The 20,319-nt window shown below is 52.0% G+C and overlaps 1 protein-coding gene across 1 annotated transcript in view; it reads right to left on the bottom strand.

Moving 5' to 3' along the window:
* Positions 1 to 3,883: 3,883 nt before the first annotated feature.
* Positions 3,884 to 20,319, bottom strand: part of Impa2 (inositol monophosphatase 2) — a 41,060-nt gene continuing 24,624 nt past the window's right edge. The window contains exons 5-8 of the mRNA XM_046421445.2: positions 19,121 to 19,229; positions 6,446 to 6,554; positions 5,629 to 5,780; positions 3,884 to 4,381 (exon numbers count right to left, since the gene is read on the bottom strand). Coding sequence (XP_046277401.1) covers positions 4,266 to 4,381; positions 5,629 to 5,780; positions 6,446 to 6,554; positions 19,121 to 19,229 — 486 coding nt within the window. The 3' untranslated portion in view covers positions 3,884 to 4,265. The remainder of the gene's footprint in view (positions 4,382 to 5,628; positions 5,781 to 6,445; positions 6,555 to 19,120; positions 19,230 to 20,319) is intronic.

The following is a 20,319-nucleotide window of genomic DNA, read 5'->3' as shown; positions in this document are numbered from 1 at the left end:
TGACTGTGAGCCAGAATGCTGACCCTTGTCCACTGTGCTACCTGCTCTCTGCACATTCCCCTCGGACCTCTAAGCATTAAGTTTGTGCTCAGGGCAGGGGTGTAGCTCAGTGGAGGAAAGCTTGCCCAGCATGCATGAAGCCTGTGTTCAGTCCCCAACACCAGAAAAAAAGATCATGCTCAGTGATCCCCATCAAGGTTTTCAAAGCCACAAGTGTGAATGCCTAAAATATTTTACATTCAAAATGAGATAAATTTGTTTTCTATACTATTTTGGTATTGCTTTTCAGATTTTTACTTCCAAAATGTGTAGGTGTCAATGAAGGCTCCCTTATACATCATTTTAGTTTACATGTCACACCTTCACTACCTAAGTAGGCTCACTCAAGGTGGCATGCAAAGTGGGGGTCTATGTGCATTCAAAAACATAACCTACAGATTACGAGATTGAAAGGGCAAAATTTTTGTTTTTTAGTTAAAATTTTAAATTTTGTTTTAATTGTTACCACCGTCAAGAGTAGGGGACAATCTCATCCACACCGTCTGAACTGGGCCAGCGGCTGCGCCTACACCACAGGGCTCCAGAGAGCACCCAGGAGTCCCTGGAGGGCTCTGGTGGCCTTCAGCCCCCATTGCTTCACACAGGCTCAGTATGGACCTGATCTCTGCAGGGACCCAGGGACACACCCTGCACAACCCCTAATGTACCAGAGGGTCCTGGGCATTTCTGTATAAAACACCGGTCTCCTTGCCTAAAAATAGCCCTTTCTACAGGCTCCCCATCAACTGGCAGAAATCCCCCACTCTTGTATATATTTGGCATTTCACATCCATGTTAAGTGCCTGACTTCACATGAGAGACCTGTCCCTGTGACTATGGCAGGGGACACTCAGTGCGGTGAGGTAGCATTCAGGGGAGGGGCTCACCAAAACAATTTTTAAAAATGGTCATTATTGATTATTGGGGTGTAGCTGAGTGGTAGAACACTCTCCCAGCAGAGAAAGTAAAAAAAAAAAAAAAAGCCAAGCACAGTGATGCACGCCTGTAATCCCAGTGACTTGAGAGCCTGAGGCAGGAGAATTGCAGGTACAAGGCCAGCCTGTGCAACTTTCTAGTGAGCCCCTGTCTCAAAATAAAATAAAAAAGGGGCTGGGGTTGTGGCTCAGTGGTAGAATGCTTGCTGGCATGTATGAGGCACTGGGTTGGATTCTCAGCACCACATATAAATAAATACATAAAGGTCCATTGACAATGAAAAAAATTAAAAATAAGAAGGGCTGGGGATGTGGCTCAGTGGTCAAGTGTCCCCAGATTCAATCCCTGGTACTGCAAAAAAAAAAAAAAAAAAATTATAATTTCTTCTTTTGGAAACAATGAATCATGAAATGACATGAGTTAGAACCCGGTCTGCAAAGTGGCTCATTTATTTCTGATACCACCCAAGATGAACCTGAGAGGTCCTTTTGGGTCAGTCACTCCATCCTCTGAGCCTCACCCTCCTAGGTCCCCCAACAAGAATCTATGGCTCCCTCCCCTGGCCGCAACTTTTCTTACAATACTCATGAAACTTCAAAACATGTTAAGACCAATCTCATTTGGAAAAATCTTAGCTTACATATTTTGGTCACTCCCCCCCAAAACGACCTTGTGTAGAGCCTGTCATACATGACACACACGTTCAAGTCACACACACACGCCATATTGTCAGAAGATGAGCATCAGCTGCAGACGCCATGTGAATTTCAGGCTCCTGAACTCCCTCTCTGCCTGTGGCTCCAAGGGCTCCAGAGGTACCTGGACCCACACAGTAAGGCAGGTGCTCGGGAGGCTCTTCTAGCTCTGGGAAGTGCAAGGCAGCAGTGGCATCCCACCTGGCAGGCCTGGCCCTGCACAGCTCTCATGGATGCAAGGGCACTTTCCCATTCGACCACTAAGCAGAACAGGGCTGGGAAGGAGCAGGGTCACTGGTGCCCTGCGTCCAAGGGGGGGACAGAGGAAACGTTCCTTAATGATATCCTAATGTTTTGGCATAAACAGAATTCAGGAAAAGAGAAAGTGAACCTCAGCACGTCAGACGGGTTCTGCACAGGTAGCACTTGCCCTGCCCCTGGCCAGATGTCCTGACCGCTGTACTCCATGATCTTGGTTCATCTCACCCAGTGAAACACCAAGACGGAGGGTTCTAGATGCTGGGGTAGGCTCACATTTGCAGATGGACAGTGGTGTGCAAGGCACCCTGCTCACCCTCTGAGGCCAGGAAGTCTGGGCCAGAACCGGGCCTGTGGACCCAGAGCCAGCGCTCCTTCCTCCTGGCCTGGCCTCCAGCAGGTGGCCAGGACAGCGAGAGATTGGCCGCGGGTGGAGGAGAGATGCTGTCCAGACTGCTCTGGCACAGACCTGGGACTGCCATCAGCTGTGCAGCCCCCAGCTCTCCCTGCCCGACCCACCCTCACCCGGGTGCCCTCACTCCCTGCTTCTTCCCTGAGAAGTTTCGTTTTAAAGCTGGCCTTGCGGAATCACAGAACGATCCACACACCCGGGCTCCTCACCGATCTCACCCATGGAACGATGTGACTGGTAGCTTGCTGTGGCCCTGCCCTGACCTAGGACTGGCCTGCTCCACACTGCCCAGTGGGGGTGACCTGGTGCACAGGATGCCGTAGGGAACTCCTGAAGACCAACCTGGGGAAGGATGTGGGTTGCACAGCAGAGAGGCTGTGGTGCCTGCTGCAGGATGAATGGGGGTTGTGGAGTAAGCACTCCGAGCATCCATTCTATGTAGTGCTGACCCACGGAACCCGGAGAGGATGGCAATGCCTCTGTTTATCTGCACCACCCCACACGGCCCCAGATCCTTATGCTAGTGTCGGGCACATGCCTGTGGAAATCAGAAGCAGCGACCACATACTCAGCAGGCACTGGGATAGTTCATCCCAACAAGACCAAGTCCTCACACGCCTGGTCCCTGAATAAGGCATGTACTGGGGGTTCTCCTGGCCACCCCATTCAGATCAGAAAGGGAAAGTGCCCTCACCCGGGTGCCCTCACTCCCTGCTTCTTCCCTGAGAAGTTCCGTTTTAAAGCTGGCCTTGCGGAATCACAGAACGATCCACACACCCGGGCACTTTTCCTAGTGCTTATGCTTCCTTACAAGGGTGAATTTAACAAAATATGACCCAAGAGGAAGGGGGAGCAGGGCGGCATAGGGTATTTCACTCCAACAAGAACATCCTGAGGACTCCTCTCAGGACTTGGGTCTGCAGTGAGCTGCCCTTGGGTGGCTTGCCCGGGAGCATTGACTGAGGGTCCTGCGTGGCCCAAGTGTCGGGGCAGAGGCCTTAAGCCAGCTGTGTCTTGCCGAGACCACAGAGGTACAGCTGGGCAAGAGTGACAGGTTGTTTTACCAGGGGCCACCCTCCTCCAAGGAGGTCTGGACCATTCTGTGTATCGATGGCAAGGGAGGACAGTGAGGGAAAGTGAGGAGTGAGTGGGTTGAAATTTTTGGCCTTCGGACTTTCTCAATGTTTAAACTTCAGAAAAGGCTCCTGGCCTGTCAGTTCATTTGAATTATCCATATCAATAGTTCCATTTCCCAGACAGTCACAGATAAGGCCCAGGAAATACATTACAATTTCTCTTCGTTAAACAGGTCAGCATTTCAGAGAGATGGTTTTCAGCTACTGGCTTCCCTGCACTCTGCCCTGGAAGGCGTCTTGGAGTCTGAATACCAATATGATAAGGACGATGTTTTCCTAGTGCTTTCCAAGATGTGGACAAGCAACCCTCACCGTCCCCGTTGGACTTTAATGTGCAAGCCTTTCCCAAGAGCCTGCGTCTACGGCGTTTGGGGAAGCAGGCGGCCCAGAGGGGAAGATGCGTGGAGTGCAGTGATTCTTATTTATTGCATTCTGCAGAAGCTGGGGCAGGGAGTCCTGAGAACAAGTCTGCTCCCACCAGCACTTCTGAAGATCACCTGAGGTCTGCATTCTGGGGAAGGAAGACTGGATCACCACTCGTCTCTCCTGAGATTTGGGTTTAGCCCTGACAGAAGAACATGTACCGACCTGAATAAGCTATGTGGGATTAAAGCAGGAAGCCAGCCACACACCAAGTCCTGCGAGAGACGTGGATCAACACGCTAGCCACCCACTTTAGCTCCGCATCTCCTTCCTGGGGAGAAGACCTCTGGCCTGGGGTACAGGCCCCCAGGCAGCCTCCAGGAAGGCTCTGTCCCGGGTCCTTGGGCCATGCTGCCATCTGTGTCCTCAATTCTCGTCATCCCGCCCATAGTCAATAGTCTGTAAGGCCTGGGCGATGAGCATCGCCATCTCCCGGGTGCCAGCAGCGACCACTCTGCACGACATGAGGTCGAGGGGTCCACCTGGAGACGGGAAGAGAGCAATCGAGGGTCACTGGATGGGGCCAGGCAGCCTATGTGGCAACTTGTCACATGCACCCCAAGGGGGACAGCTCATGACTGTGCCTGAGGCCGGGCCCTCCACAGCAGGTGTCCAGGTGGTGGATCTGCCAGGAGGGAGGCGAGCCTCTGCCCTCGCTTCACCCTAGTGAGGCCAAGGCCACATAGTGAGGAGACTGAAGCTGCCCCTGCTCAGAGGGCACCGAATGTCCAGTCCAGTCCAGTCCAGTAAGTCCACAGGATGGTTGGACCAGAATAGGGGAGCACATGGGTCACCACCAGGGTGTGGGGTGCCAAGGCTCCCCTTGACTCAGCCAGTCTGGGCAGGGTGGAGCTTGCACTCCCCCCTGGGCTCGTGGGCAGTGAAGCCCTGAGTCTTCCAGGGTGTGTGAAGCAGGACTGACTGCCTGGCTAGAGATCTGTGTGCACAGACGGAGCCCCGGGTGCTCGAGCGGCCAAATCCAGAGTGCCGGACTCTTGTTAACGTACAGCTGGCCTGTCTAGTCTCACCACCTGAGATCAACACTGCTTTACTTCCACACCTTTCTGGAAGCTCAGTTAAGGCCTTTCAAAGGAAACAGGTAGAAGTCAAGTTCCAAAAGAGCCACCCTATGTGCCCAGTGATCAGAAGTAAGCCAGGTGCCCCTGCTAAGGATCTCTGGACAGAGGCTGGGAAAGGAGGGCTGAAGCCTCGCCACATCCTCAGGACTCCTGAACATCTTGGAGCACATATGCAGGAGCTAAGTGGGCGCAGCGTGGACACGGAGGGAGCCCTAATGCACATGGAGCTCATGTCTGCCCTGGGTGGTCAGCCATGGGAGTCAAGGAGCCTGGGGCAGGAAAGCAGGTCACCTCTTGACCCATCCTCCTGAAACCCTGAAGGGTGCCCATGCTGGGCACAGGTGCTGGTAACACTCCTGGCTGTGGACTGTGGCAAGTGCCTAGCCTCAACTGTGGGGCTCACATCTGTCTGCCTGGCTGGGTCCTGGGGGGAACTGGGGTCTGGCTGTGTGTGGAGCCTGTAAAACCCCACAGCGCATCAGCACGCAGCGGTGCTGCTACTACCAGGTCAACAGACCCTGGGCTGCATCTGCAGGAAGGGGACCCAGTGCAGTGGGGACTTCGGGAAGTGCCCCACCACAGTGCCACCACCTCTAGATTTTGCTGCCAGGCCCCGGGATAGGAAAGCAGCAGAGGGCCACAGAGCTGACCTGAAGTGTCCATCACGATGCCACCCGCTTCTCTGATGATGACTGTGGCGGCTGCCAGGTCCCAGCAGTGCAGGCCAAACTGGTAATAGGCATCGGCGGCCCCCGAGGCCAGGTGGCAGAGTGCCAGTGTGGAGCTGCCAATCACTCGGACCCTGGGTCGGGGACAGATGCAGGGAGGTGGGCCGAGTGCTCATGCTGAGCTCTTGCCATGGCGTGTCTACTCCTTTATCCTATCACGCTGTGCCAGGCACACTCAGAGGACAAATATGAACCATAGGCTTCTGCCAGCCAGCTGGGGACACAGGCCTGCAGTGACCCTGCCCAGCAGTGCTCTCCGCAATGGCGCCAGCATCCTGTGCTACCTGGACCTCAGCCTGGGCACAGACCTTGGCCAGGGGGCTCAAGCCTGAAGCTCTGATTCAGCTGACCATCATGTGCCACATGAGTCCTTCCTGTGGGACAGACTTGGGGCAGAGGGAGGGCAGAGGATGCTCTTGGGCTTTAATTAACATTTATGAGAAACAAATCAGAACAAGAGACTGTCCGGAGCCACGTCCCCTGGAAGGGCTCACCAGCTGAGGCACTGAAGCCTGTTACTTGGACCCTCCAACAGTGACGTGAAGGCACATAGGCCACACCGTCTCCTGATGCCTGGTGACCTGAGCGGCCCAGGGAGGCTCCTGAGGATGGTGTCCCCGGACCTCTGCATAGAGGCCCTACACATGGGTGTTTCCTCTTCAAGCCCCTGGGGAGACATTAGCATGTGCTTGGTTCTGGCTCCTCTGACCACAGTGCATTTCTGGGACTGAAATCCTACCCGTGAGCCTTGGCGTGCAGCAGTCGCTCCATGTTGCTCAGGAAGAGTCTCAGAGTAGCAGGGTCACGCTTGGGGCCAATTTCCGTCAGGACCAAGGCCTTCGAGAGATCTGCAAGAGAGACTCCCCACATGAGCAGGTTTCCCCGAAGCAACTTCAATGCCAGCTTCTCTTTCCTCCTCAGAGCTGGGCTGTCTGTGAGTGGTGATTCTCTGAGGTCTCTCCGAGCGCTATTTTGGAAAACAGGAGGTGGGGGGCAGCTGCCCCGTCTAAGGCCATGCCCCCGTCCTTCCGCACTGGTTCCTGCCTCGGAATGTGAGGGAGGCCTCTGTAATCCTCCCTTTTTGGGAGGCTCCAAGTTACAGACGTGACATGGAGACCTTGGGAGAATGCAGCTTATGAAAAGCACCACCCTTCAACACATGAAAACAAACTTGAGTCCATGCTGGGAACACAAGGGGTAGGGGGTGGGGGTTCTTCATTAGATGGATCTTTCTAGAAGGCTTTAATCCAAGCCTTTCCCTAACTGCTGTGATCGCACAGTGGGAGGTGCCCTGTGGAGGAAACACTTTGAAAGCAGCGTGGTCTTGGGGCCAAGGCCGTAGCACACAGGAGGGCGGGCTGGGCACTTATGGGCCCCAGGTGTGCAGGGGCCACACAGGCTGGTGCCTGGGGAACACTGCCAGGGAAGCCTGGCTCGTGAGCATGGGGGGCATGACGGGGACACTGCGGGGACTCAGGTGGTTTCTTTGCTTTGCCACACACCAACACACACCAGTCCTGTCTCGTCTGTCAAGCCACGCTGCCAGGTAGGGTGGAGCCACACCAGGTGTGCTCAGGAAGCAGGACGGGAATGGCCTCCACGAGGCTGCTTCATTCTGTGGGTCAGGTTCTGGGTGGACACCTCTGAAGGAGCCTACATACCCTGCCTGTCCCTTCTCTACTGGCCGAGCAACCACGTTGACCTTGAATGCTCCCTGAAACAGGCTCCACAGCAAAGCACCTGTCCTCGGGAGGCCATAGTCATACCAGCACCGTCAACCCTGCTGGCAGCTGCGCCCTGCACGGAGAGCCACAGGACCAGGGCTTCAGGTGTCACTGCCACCATGAGAACGGGGTCCAGGTCGCTGCCCATGACTACTCTCTGAGCCCCACACTCACTTGGTGATCAACCGAGATGGTGCTTTTCTGGAAGGGGAAAAAAGACTTTTGCAGAGAAGGCCCAGAGGGCCAGGCCCAGCAAATGGCAGGGGGCAGAGAAGGCCCAGCAGAGGCGCAGGGGGCAGAAAAGGCCTAGCAGACTGCAGGGGGGCAGAGAAGGCTCAGAGGGCCAGGCCCAGCAGACCTCAGGGGGCAGAGAAGGCCCAGCAGAGGAGCAGGAGGCAGAGAAGGCCCAGCAGAGGGCCAGGCCCAGCAGACGTGCAGGGAGCAGCCCCTGAATTTAAGAATGAACGAAGCTCTCTCTCAAACAACAGCCCCAGGAAAGACTGGGGCTGGGGTGTGGCTCAGGGGGGAGCGCTGGGCTGGCATGTGCTGGGGTCCAACCCCAGCTCTGCAAAACAAAACAAAATAAAAATCCCACTGATACTAGTCTTTTTGTCTTTATTTGGTTAAATTACTAGTATTTGAAATACATGGGAGGAATTTTTGTGTTAAATAGGATTTTATTGGCTAGTCCAAGAATTCAATACTATGGGTAACACTATTTGGGGGGTATTAACTCTGAATTACTTAATACATTATAATTACAAATATATATAATTATATATTATAAGTGCAATATATTAGTTAAAAATGTTCTTTTCAAAGATATATCGCATTTAGAGAGCACCTAGTAAGATTAAAAATCGGAAGTTGGACTCACCAAAGAGGAGGCTCAGAGAGCAAATAAGTAATGACAAGATGCTCTGCAGCAAACCTCTTAGAAGACATGTGAATTAACACAGCAATGGGTCACCAGTGCGCACCTCTCAGAAGGGCCAAAACCCTAACTCTGACAACACCCAATGCAGGAACTGTCACCCACCGCTGGTGGCAATGCGGAAGGACAGGCCCTTCAGAGGACAGCTTGCAGCTTTTTGCAGACATCCATCCTCTAACATGTGACCTGGCAGTTGAGCTCCTTGGAATTTACAGAAATGAACTGAAGGCTTGTTTTCACCCAGCCCTTGCACACAGGTGGCTACAGCAGTGTTCCTGACGGCAGGGCTTGGAACAGCCAAGATTGCTCAGCAGGTGATGGGTCAACTATGGACAGCCAGACCACAAAATGGTACCCAAACCTAAAAGGAAATGAACTATCCAGTCACGAGGGAAGGAAATGTAAATGCTTATTATTAAGTAAAATCCACGTAGTGTATGATCCCAACTCTACGATACCTTAGAGAGGGAGAAACTGTGGAGACAGTTAAAAAGATGAGCGGTTGCCCCAGGTTTGGGGATGGGGTGGGAGATGAGGCCAAGGCTAAACAGGCAGTGCCTGGATGATGTCAGGGCAGCAAACCTCCTCTGTAAAATACCACACGCTGAATACACGTCCTCAGACTTCTATCCAAACCAAAGGAGTGTGCGCCGAGAGCTAGTGGTATTGCAAACCCTGGGTTTAGGGTGCTCATGAGAGCTAAGGTAGGTTCACAGACTATGACCAACGTATCCCTTGGGCAAGGGATGCTGATGATGGATGTCATGCCTGGGAGCAGAGGTCACTTGGCACCTTCTGCTCAATTCTGCTGTGAACCTGAAACTGCTCTAAATAAGAGTCCATTAAAAAAAGAAAGAGGACTGGAGCGGCAGAAGAGGTAGGGAATCAGATGGCCTGCTTGTCACTTTGGCCAGGAAGACGGAAGAATTGGTACTGGAAGCCATGGAGGAAACAGAAGTCATAGCAATAGTGACCTGACCCCAAGCAGCCAACTTCGCTCTCATCTGAGGGCAAGATCCAGACAGGAGACTCAAAACCAGGGCACTCTGGGCTGTGTTCTTCTGGCCCTGGGAAGACATCAAGGAAGGAGGACACTGGGGTTTCCCCAGGAGCTGGGGCTGCAAGCCCTTTCCACAGGGGGAGAAGCACCTGGTTCCTCGGGTATGTAGGAAGTGACACCCCAGGGCCAGGGCCTTGCCCAGCCTCCCTGCTCAGAGGGCAGGGTAGCCAGGCCAGCCTGGACAGGCAGAGGCCCCAGGCAGGATTGAGGCCGGAGGAGCAGGAATTTCCAGTAAGAGCCTGGGATGATTTCGCAAGAGCAGGGCTGTGACAGCAAGGGCTCACTCACCTCTGCCACAGACAGCCCGAGGCCCAGGCTTCCTGGGAGCCTTGCCACCACCAGGCTTCTAACAGGAGGGAGTCCTGCCAGACGGGAAGGCCCTACAGGAGGCCCTGCAGTTCCAGGGGCAGGGGGCACAGAAGTCCATGCAGGCTCCTAGCAGATACCGTGAAATAAAGGGCTTCTCCTAGTTTGCTGAATTCATTTATTAGTTATAGAAGTTTTCTGGTGGAATTTCTTGGATCTTCTAAATATAGAATTATATTGTTGGCAAATAGTGATAGTTTGAGTTCTTCTTTTCCTGTCTCTTTAACTTCTTCTAATTGTTCTGGCTAGAGTCCCAACAAGTATGTTAAATAGAAGTGGTAAAAGAGGATATTCCTGTCTTGTTCCAGTTTCTACAGGGAATGCTTCCAATTTTTCTCCATTTAGAACGATGTGGGCCTGGGGCTTAGTATAGATAGCTTTCACAATACTGAGGTATGATCCTACTATTCCTAGTTTTTCTAGCGTTTTGAACATGAAGAGGTGCTGTATTTTATCGAATGCTTTCTCAGCATCTATTGAGATGATCATATGATTCTTGTCTTTAAGTCTACTGATGTGACATATTACATTTATTGATTTCCATACGTTGAACCAACCTTGCATCCCTGGGATGAACCCCACTTGATCATGGTGCACTATCTTTTTAATATGTTTTTGTATGCAATTGGCCAGGATTTTGCTCAGAGCTTCTATCTGATTGCTCATTTTTTTTTTCCTTTTTTTGTAGTGCTGGGGGTTAAACCCAGGGCCTGCCACATGCCAGGCAAATGCTCTACCATGGGCTGCCCGCTTGCCCACCCAGCTGTAAAGTTTGTTGAAAGCTCAGACTCATTCTTGCTTATTCCTGCTACATAGCACGTGGTGAGAGGAAGCCCAGAGCCACCCACAGATATGAGGGGGAAAAGGTCACGTGTCACGATTCACTCTCCTTGATGTCATCTTACGACCAGTTTCTCGCGATTCCTACCATGTTTGTACTTTATCATCCTTCGTCCTATATTGGCCATATGTTAGCTCTTATTAAAACACTAACACAAAAAGAAACCCAGATTAAATTAAACTACTGTGATTCTGGGTGATAGAAACAAGGAGCTGTTGCTTAATGGGTACAGTGTTTCCATCTGAAGTGAGAAATTCTGGAAACTTCAAGGTGAAGGACACACAACACTGTGGATGTAATTAATACCATGCATAGCAGGCTTAGAAATGACCAGAGGGCAAACTTATGTTATATACGTTTAGCCACAGCAGAAAACACAGGACCAGTCTTGAAGTAGGGCACCTCTGTATATTCTTTCAATAAACGTATTTTAGAATTAAAATAGATTTTGTGACTTTTGATGGTTGAAAACCCTTGTTCTGTTGAGCACGACCAAGTTAAAGCACTGAGTATCAAGAGAACTACTGTCGTCCAAGAAGCTCCACACCTTAAAGGTGGAGGAAAGCTGTGTGAACACTGTGTTAGTCCTCTTTCCATCACTATAACAAGATACCCTGGGATCATCCACTCATAAGGAGGAAGGGTGTATCTTGGCTCAGGGCTTCAGAGTTTTCGTCCAAGGTTGCTTGGGCCTGTGCTGAGCCGGCACATCATGGCAGCAGCACATGGCAGAGAAGCCCGTTCACCTCAGCAGCTGGGGAGCACAGAGGGAGAGGAAGGGCTGAGGGTCTCAGTATCCCCTTCAGGGATGCACCCTCAGGAACCACCTCCCACCAGGCCTACCTCCAGCACACAGGCTTTGGAGAAACCAGATTCCAAGCACAGGAGGACCTGAGAGAGGCACTCAGGGACAGAGATCTGGACCTTCTCCTGGGAGACACCAGCTGGTCTTGCTGACGCGCAGCTCCCGGACAACCCGTGTGCCCGAGTGTCCCTCTGCAGACATCCTAATCCTCCAGACCCCCTGCAGGCCACTAAGACCTACTCACATGGACACTCACCTCAGCTCTGACCTAAGCAGAGCGGGAGCTGGGGGCTGCAGGCTGGGCGCCGGCTTTGGTGTGAACCAGTTTTGACAGGCGATAGCCACACAGCGCTGTGGGTGTACTAAACACCACTGGTCACTTTACAATGGTTTTTCGGTTGTTTGATGTTGGCCCAAATAAATTTTTTTAAAAAACCAAGTAATTTGGGGAGAGGGGAAGGCAAGTCTGCTTAGAATCCTGAGTGCTGTTAGTTGGATCTGCAATGTCCCCTAAAGGCTACGTGCTAAGGGCGGGCTCCCTAGCCTATGGTGCCACCAGGAGGGGATAGTGTATAGGAGGTGGGACTGGTAGGAGGAAGTGAGGTCACTGGGCCGTGCCTGAGGGGGATATTGGGATTCTGGCCCCTTCCCTGCTGCTTCCTCTGCCACACACTTCAGTTATCATGCTCTGCCTCACCACATGCCCAAAGTAAGGGAGGCAAGTGACCAAGGACTGAAAGAAACTTCTGAAGCCATGAGATAAGACAAATATTTCCTCTTTTTAAGTTATTTATCTCAGGTATTTTATCACAGTTAAAAAAAATCGACCAATACAATGGGAAAAACAGAATTGGAAACCTATGTAACAGCTCACAGTGTTTAACCTCCCCAAATACCCTCTCATAAAAACAGAGCAACCAGGAGAACAAAACCAAAACTATACATATCCTCTACTAAACAAAAGAAACAGACCACCACCACCACCACCCACCCCCAACCAAATCTATCCCCACAAAGTATACCCAAACCCCAATCACAAGTGGGTCGAGGCAAAACTCCCACAGCTACAGACTGTGGCCTCAGGTCTGCACAGGAGGAAGTGGAGGAAGAATCAAGTGTCCAACGGACCCAGGGACAGGAGAACCTGGAAATCACAGCAGCCACTTCCTGGAAGCCACATGGGCCACCACGAGAGGGGCTGGGCACAGCCAGGGCCAGCCCTGGTGGTGGGCAGGTGTGAAGAGGATGGATCCTGCGGTCTCTCCTGACAGACTTCTCAGGGCTCCGTGGCCAGGCAGGCTCAGCACTGAGCACACACTCGCAGGAGCTCATTCCAGAGACACTGGACAGGAGGGACGCAGGAAAGGAAGAGAAGACCCAGGTAGCACTGGGGGAAGAGGGAGCCAAGAAGACCACAGGACCAGGCCAGCCTCTCCACGGTGCGGCAAAAACAGCAGCAGAGGGAGCGCTAGAGCCAGAAACCTTGGTGCGCCCACCCCAGCCAGTCTCCCGCCCCGCCCCCGCCTTCTGAAGCCCCGCCCATCGCCAGCCCCGCCCCGCCCCAGTCCCCAAGCCTGAAGCACAGCTACAGATTCCAAGGAAAAATAAATAACTGAAAGAATCATGGCTGAATCTCACACATGATTTTAAGAAAAGAAAGAATAAGGAGCAGAATAATATCTCTAAGTCAATAAAAGAATGAGAGAAAGAGTTGTCCACAAAACAGAAGTATCTGTATGTAAAATAAATACAGAATATAGGAAAAAGCCAGGCAGGGTGGCCTATGCCTGTGCTTCCAGCAACTCTGGAGGTCGAGGCCAGCCCCAGCAAAAGTGAGGCACTAAGCAACTCAGTGAGACCCTATTTCTAAATAAAATACAAAATAGGGCTGGCGGTGTTGCTCAGTGGTCCAAGTGCCCCTGAATTCAATCCCCAGTACCAAACACACACACAAGAAAAAGGAAAGAAAAACCTGATGAAGCCGCATCGCTGAGCTTTACCCCAACAGGCGACCGTACTCTAAAGCAAAAGAGAAGCGCCGAGCATCCCAGCAAAAAACTGAAGTCCCTGGAGGTGAAAGAAAATCAAACTGGCCTCAGATCTAGCAACAGTGGTCCGCTGGCCCCCAGCAGAGACCACTCTAGACACCCGGGCCAGGAAAGGGTGTGCTGGATTCTGTCACCAGAAAGGCAGACCTGGGAGCGACAAGGCCACCAGGAAACCTCGTGAGACGTGTTTGTCTTGTGTTGTTTCTAACTTAGAGGGGCTACTTTTAAAGAATCTGATACTTCTATAAAAAGCACAGTGTTCCAATGTCGAGGCTATAAAAGCAAGGTACTCAGAGGGCCCTGTGCCCTGCCCTTCACCCTGCACTCCCCTCCCGGAGCTCTCCACTGAGGAAAATGAAGCATCATCCTCCCCGTGTTTACTTCAAGTGTCTTTTAAATTAGCAGATATTTTGTTTCTGTATTCTTTGCTCTGGTATATTTTTGGGTTTATTACAGGTTTATATTTTTGTCCTAATAATTCCTTTATGTTAACATTTTTATCTTTTGTATCTAATCCATTCTCTTTGGAGTTGAGCTTGCAGACTGTGCCTTCTCCTAGTGTTCCAGTATGTTTTTTAAATGCTGCCCTTTCCCTCTCAGTGACAGGTGGCAGCCCTACTCCTCCCATCTGGCTTGTGCTCTGCGTGTGACACCAGGACCTGGCACCACTGGGTCCTGGTTCCAGTGAACAGGACTGCATGCTCCACCGACCTTGAGCCTGTCCTTTACATCCCAGCCTGGGTTGTTGAGGTGCTCCTGTGGTGCGGCACTTCCCAGGCTCTGACCCAGGGCCTGCCAAGTGTCACTCCTGAGAAGGTGGCCAAAAAACCCTGAGCTCACTCTGGATGTTTGTGTGTTACAAATTAAAATAAGAAAATGTTGAAATATTTATTAACTTATTTTAAAAATGAAGTACATGTTACATTGTCACATGAATAATATGTTTTTTAATGGAAAATAACCATAGTTTGCAAAAATAATAATAATAATTAGGAGAGTGTCTTTGTTTCGCTTTTTTTCTGACTCTTGGTGTGTCTGGCTTAATAGAAGACAACTGGATTCTCATATCTGCCTTTTACTCAGGCTATGGTGATATATGGTTGATGTGTGAAGAAAAACCTGGCCTCATACAGCTAGGGAGTTGGAAAAGGAAGGAGCATTCTAATTGTCTTTTCAGATAATTGAGAATGTTCTTTTTTGTACTGGGGAGGGAACCCAGAGGTACTCTGACATTGAGCCACATCCCCAGCCCCTTTTTAAAGATTTTGTTAACACAGGATCTAAGTTGGTGGCCTTGAACTTGCAATCCCCCTGCCTTAGCTTCCCAAATAGCTGGGATCACAGATGTGCACACAGTGGACGTCTTGGCACCTAGTTATGGTGACAACCTTTGGGCTGCCTTGTACTTGTCTTTTTGGAGTTTGGTGGTGGTGGTGTGTGGGTGGCTATGCTGCAGAAGGATCGCAGGGCCTGCAAGGGCTCTGCCACCCAGCCACACCCAGCCTTGCCTGGTACTGTAAGTGGGTCTCTGGCCCAGGGATGATCTTGCTATAACATCACACATTGGTCATTTGGAAAATGGGTTCACTGAGATTATCAGTTCTTCCAAATGTTGACATACTTCACCATTAAATGCTAAAAATGTCACATTCATTCATTTTACCTCTCTTCTTGGAAGCCTTTAACTGTTGAGAAGGTGCCCTGCTCAAGGTGGTAGACACAAGTTTCCCCAAATTCCAATTTCACTTAAAAGCTTGAATTTTTTTTGCGGGGTGGGTGGGTGGGGGGTTTATGATTTTGCTCAATTGGTGGATGAACTCAAGGGCTCCCAGAGGATTGCCTCAGCAACTCCCACAGGGACCCAACTGCATCCTCCCGGTAGATCCGTGGAGGACAGAGGACAAAGCAAAGTGACAAACCCAAAAATATTTTCGATAACCATTCATCCACAGCAGGGCTAGCACTGTTATTCTGAAACACACATGTGTACCATGGGGGTGTGATGTTATTAATTTTATCACCCTAGTGTCCCTACGAGCTGGGGGTCAGCATGGCAGGAGAGACAGAGAGGAGTTAAGTACAGAAGTTTAACATTTGAACCCTGTCAGGACTGTGAACAATTTTAACAATGACTCATTTCTGGCAGGGAGGGATGCTAGCATGCCTCTGCTGTTGACAGCTGGAGACCCAGGGCCCCGTGTGTGCTGGACAAGCGCTCCCCCACTCAGCCCCCCTGGCTTTGCCCGTGGACTGCAGAGAGCAGTCAGTGTGCTTCAGAGATCCTCTAAGGCCCTGGCGAGGGGGTGCTGGACACTCAGGGGTCAGGGAGTGCCGAGCTGTGGTGGGGCAGGGCTGGGGGTAAAGATGGGGGGCGGTTCCGAGCTGTGCTTTCCTATCTCCTGTGTACACCTCTGTGACTCAGTGGGGTGGAGCTGGAAGGAGAAGCTGCTCATAAAACGCTGGCCTGTATCCAACCCTTGAACTCCACTGGTGCCATTTTGTTTTTAAATCTGTGAGATTGAAGACATTCCAGAAAGGTGGAGGGGAGGGCAGAAGAGCAGACAGGTGAGCTGTGTGGTGTGTGTGTGTGTTATGTGTGTGTGTGCGCGTGTGAGTGTGTGTGTGTGTCTGACTAATTCTACCCAGGGCGCAGCTGATGGTCTTGGGAGAGGTTCAGGTCCTTATTTGGCAGCAGCTCTTGTCTGGAATGCTATGCAAGTCCTGTGCTGGGTGGTTTTTCAGTTTTGTTTTCATGGTTACTGAGGATTAAACCCAGGGGTGCTCTACCCCTGAGCTAGACCCCCAGGGCTGGCCTTGTGACCCTCCTGCCTCAGCTCCCCCCAGCCGCTGGGACGACAGGCGTGCACCACCCTGCAGCACTCCTGGGTGATTCTGTGCCTAGCTGGATTCAGTCCTCGCGGTCACCACTCCTCCCTGGGCATCTGCACTTTCAGCAGGAGGACTGAGGGGCCAGGAGGTCACCTGATTCACCCTAGGCCCAGCTCAGCAGGAGCAGAGTCAGGACCTGAGGCCAGGTCTGCATGGAGCCTGACAAGCGTGCTGCCAGGAGTCACTGCGTCCTGCTGGGGAGACGGAGGCCAGGGCTGAAAGTGACACACTGGACTTTACAATTCACAACCGAGCTTTGGCAGGCAAGTGATTCAGAGGTTCCTGTGTGAGCAAGGACCTCTGTGGGGACAGCAGCTGTCCCCTTTGCTGTTACCAGGTGACGGCAGGCTGGGTACAGTGGAAACCAGACCACGTGCAGCCCTGGGGCCACTCAGGGGAGCCAGAGCTTGGATGTTGGGTCTGAAAGCCCCTGGGACATGCAGTCAGGATGGGACTGAGAGATGTGGGCGGCTCGCCAGGAAGTAGGCAAGTGTGGGCAGAGGTTAGTGCTGTAATCAGATGAAATGTAGAGCAAAGTTCACCCACACACGTTAACACGCTTCCTGGCCACCTTCCTGGCCACTGAGCTGCAGTGAGGCCTGAGCGGGTGCCACCTGTGTGCACAGCTAAAATTAATGCCAGCACTCTGGACACAGTCTGGCAAAGCATTCCAGGAGGAGAGGCAGAGAAAGGTTGCAGCTGCCCGGGTCTGCCCTGGCGTCGGGGGGCACAGACCGGCCAGCTGGTCCTGTAGGGGCCCCCTCTAAGGCTGTCCCCTCCTTCTGCCCTGGGCCTGTACAGGACCTGGGGACATCTGTGGCAACCGCCAAGGCTGTCACACAGGAGAGGGACAATCCTTGCCCAGCAGGGAGCAGCCAGCAGGCAGCTGTACCCCTGCCCACCCTGCCCCCACCCACAGTCACCTCTGAGGCCCCCTAGGCACACAGGTGTCAGCCAGGGAGGGACACGGAGGAAAAGTAAAGGCGAAGGGTGTGAAGGAAGGAGGTTTGAAGAGAGGCCAGCAATGGGCACAGAAGGGAGGCTGTAAGACAGGCAGGTAGACCTCAGAAGGGGGACCACTGGTGCTTTCTGACTGAGGCCAGAGTCAGCAAGTGGAAACCAGCAGTTGGGGCTGGGAGACCCAGTCTCTGAATGTCCAGCCTCTGAAACATGGAAGTTAGGCATGAACAGGAGCTGTGCTTGCTACTCTGTGTGTGTGTGTGTGTGTGTGTGTGTGTGACTATGGCTGGGACCCAGGACCTCCTGCATGCTGCGTGACTGCTCTACCACTGAGCTATACTCCCACCACCTTTTCAAACACTGTCACAGGAATATTCAGAAGTGTGTGTGTGTGTGTGTGTGTGTGTGTGTGTGAGAGAGAGAGAGAGAGAGAGAGAGACAGACACTGGGGATTGAACCCAGAGCCTCAGGCATGCAAATTCTTTGCCATTGAATTACATCCCCAGCCCTACTCCCTTTTTAAATTCTAAGACAAGGTCTTGCTAAATTGCTGAGGCTGGCTTTGAACTTGTAATCCTCCTGCCTCAGCCTCTGGAGCCATTGGAATTACAGGCATGTGCCACCACACAGGATCTTTTAGTCTTCCCAGAGGGGCTTTTAGGGAAGGGGATGGTAAGGGAGGGCAGAAGAAAGGGTGACATGATCAAAGCACAGTGTGTAACATGCGAAAATGTCACACTGAGAACCATCAACTTACACAACTAATATATGAATAATTGTGATAAATATAGATGTACATCCCAGCAGCTCGGGAGCTGAGGGAGGAGGATCACAAGTTCAAAGCCAGACTCAGTAAAAGTGAGGAGCTAAGCAACTCAGTGAGACCCTGCCTCTAAATAAAATACAAAATAGGGCTGGGGATGTGGCTCAGTGTTCAAGGGCCCCTGAGTTTAATCCCTGGTGCCTCCCCCAAATAAAACAAAATATATTTATATATGCGTGTGCGCGCGCACACACACACACACAGACACACACACGTTAACCAAAGCCTTTTTCTCATCTAGCTGCTTCTCTTCCTAACCCTTTCCTCTGCCTGGCATCACTGTGTCCCCTACAGACTGTTCTATGTGCAGTGAAGTGTCACTGGTGTAACTGATGTGTGACTGGAGAGACGTGGAAACCTGAACTGGCTGTGAAGGGCAGGCGGGCCACGCAGTTGTAGGTGGCTTAAGGGGCTGGTAGCCCTTTCTGCAGGGACCCCACTGGGGATCCCCAAGGTTCTGCTTTAAGTAACAAGAGAGAGCCACGTCACAGTGGAGGTCTAAAGTTCTTGGCAACATGCTGACCCACACAACTCGTCCCCATGGTGGTCACCTTCCCAAAGACGTGGACCTGCTTTCCCCACCACGGCTACTGTTCCACACCCAGGGAGCCACAGCAGGCCTCTGGGGACACGGCAGGACCCGAGGACCACCAGGCATGTCTGGATGCTCTATGTCCCTGGGCCCCGACCCCTCACCCAGTCCCAGAGACCAACTGGGAAGCAGCCACTGGGCTTCTTTTAGTCTCAAGGATAACAGATCTGAGCACAAGACAAACAGGACTATTAAATTTCCTGGCCACACCAGCAAACCTTGAGACACAGAACAGGCTCCATTTCCAGTTCCATCAGGAACACAATGTCCTTAAGGAGGTGGAGCTCTCAACAGGAGATCTGCACCCTGTCACATGATGGTGGCTTTGGGCACTTTCCAGGAGAAGCTAGAGGCGAGTAGCACGAAGCCTACCTGTCTCCCTGGAGACCTGGAGCCGCTGGCCATTGCAGAAGGCGCCCCGGCCCCTCTGGCCCGTGTACAGCCGCTCCTCTGTGCAGTGGTAGATCACGCCGAACTCCAGCTGCAGGGTGCAGGGGCAGGAAGAAAGCACATGAGGACTTGGGAGGTCAGAGGGATCCAAGGATGAAGACAGCTCTAGAGCTCAGTCTAGTGCAACGGCGAGAGGACAGGAGAGTGACGAGGGGACAGGAGCGTGACGAGGGGACAGGAGTCACCTTTCTCAAGGAGAAAGGTGAAGAACAGCACCTGTTCTTCAAAGGAGAAGAACAGCACCTGGAGTTCAAACCAGACCTGGATGCAAAAAGGTATCTCTTCTCTTAATAATTACACTTAAAAATATGTTATGATAGGCTGGGCGCGGGGACGCACACCTGCAATCCCTGTGACTGAGGAGGCTGAGGCAGGAGGATCACAAGTTCAAGACCAGCCTCAGCAACTTAGCAAGGCCTTGTTTCAAAATATAAAATAAAAGGGCTGGAGCTGTAGCTCAGTGGTAGAGCGCCCTAGGGTTCAATCCTCAATGCTGCCAAAAAAATAATTAAAAAGTAATAAATCTACATTAAAATTATCATAACCGAGCATTAATAACCAATGCTTATTGAGCAGTCTTCTTTCTCTACAAAGGCCTTTTTTGTTCTGGAGACAGTGTCTTGCTATGTTGCCCAACCTGGACTCAGCCACCCTGCCGCCTCAGCCTCCCGAGTCACTGGGACTACAGGAGCATGCCACTGGTCTGGCTAGAAAGGCCTCTTTTTTCCTGGGGGGAAAACGCTACCCGTGACTCTAATCAAACACCATCAGAAACTCTCCAGGTGGCTGATGCACGAAGAATCATGAACACTCCCATGGAGCCAACAGAACACAGAGGCCAGGGCAGCCACAGAAAGACAAGTCACCGTCCAGAGGGACCCATCCTTGAGCGGGCAGAACACAAATAGCAGCATCATCCTTAAAGTGAGGACCAACAGCCTCCCAGCAAGAAATGGCACAGAGGAGAGGCCAGTGTGGCCCGCGATGGGACCCCACACACCTGTCTCCTCCCTCTGCCTACAGTCAGCATATGGGTCAATACCCCCCCCCCCCCGACACACACACACACTCGGTCTAGGGTGAGCCACATTCACATCTCTCTGGAACATGGAAAGCTCCAG

The sequence above is a fragment of the Marmota monax genome, unplaced genomic scaffold, assembly GCF_021218885.2.
Source record: "Marmota monax isolate L192 unplaced genomic scaffold, Marmota_monax_Labrador192_F-V1.1 WCK01_AAM20220418_F8-fsc00254, whole genome shotgun sequence".
In the NCBI taxonomy this organism is placed as follows: Eukaryota; Metazoa; Chordata; class Mammalia; order Rodentia; family Sciuridae; genus Marmota; species Marmota monax.
The sequence above is the reverse complement of the archived record's forward strand: the minus strand, read 5'-3'. Positions and strand labels throughout refer to the sequence as shown.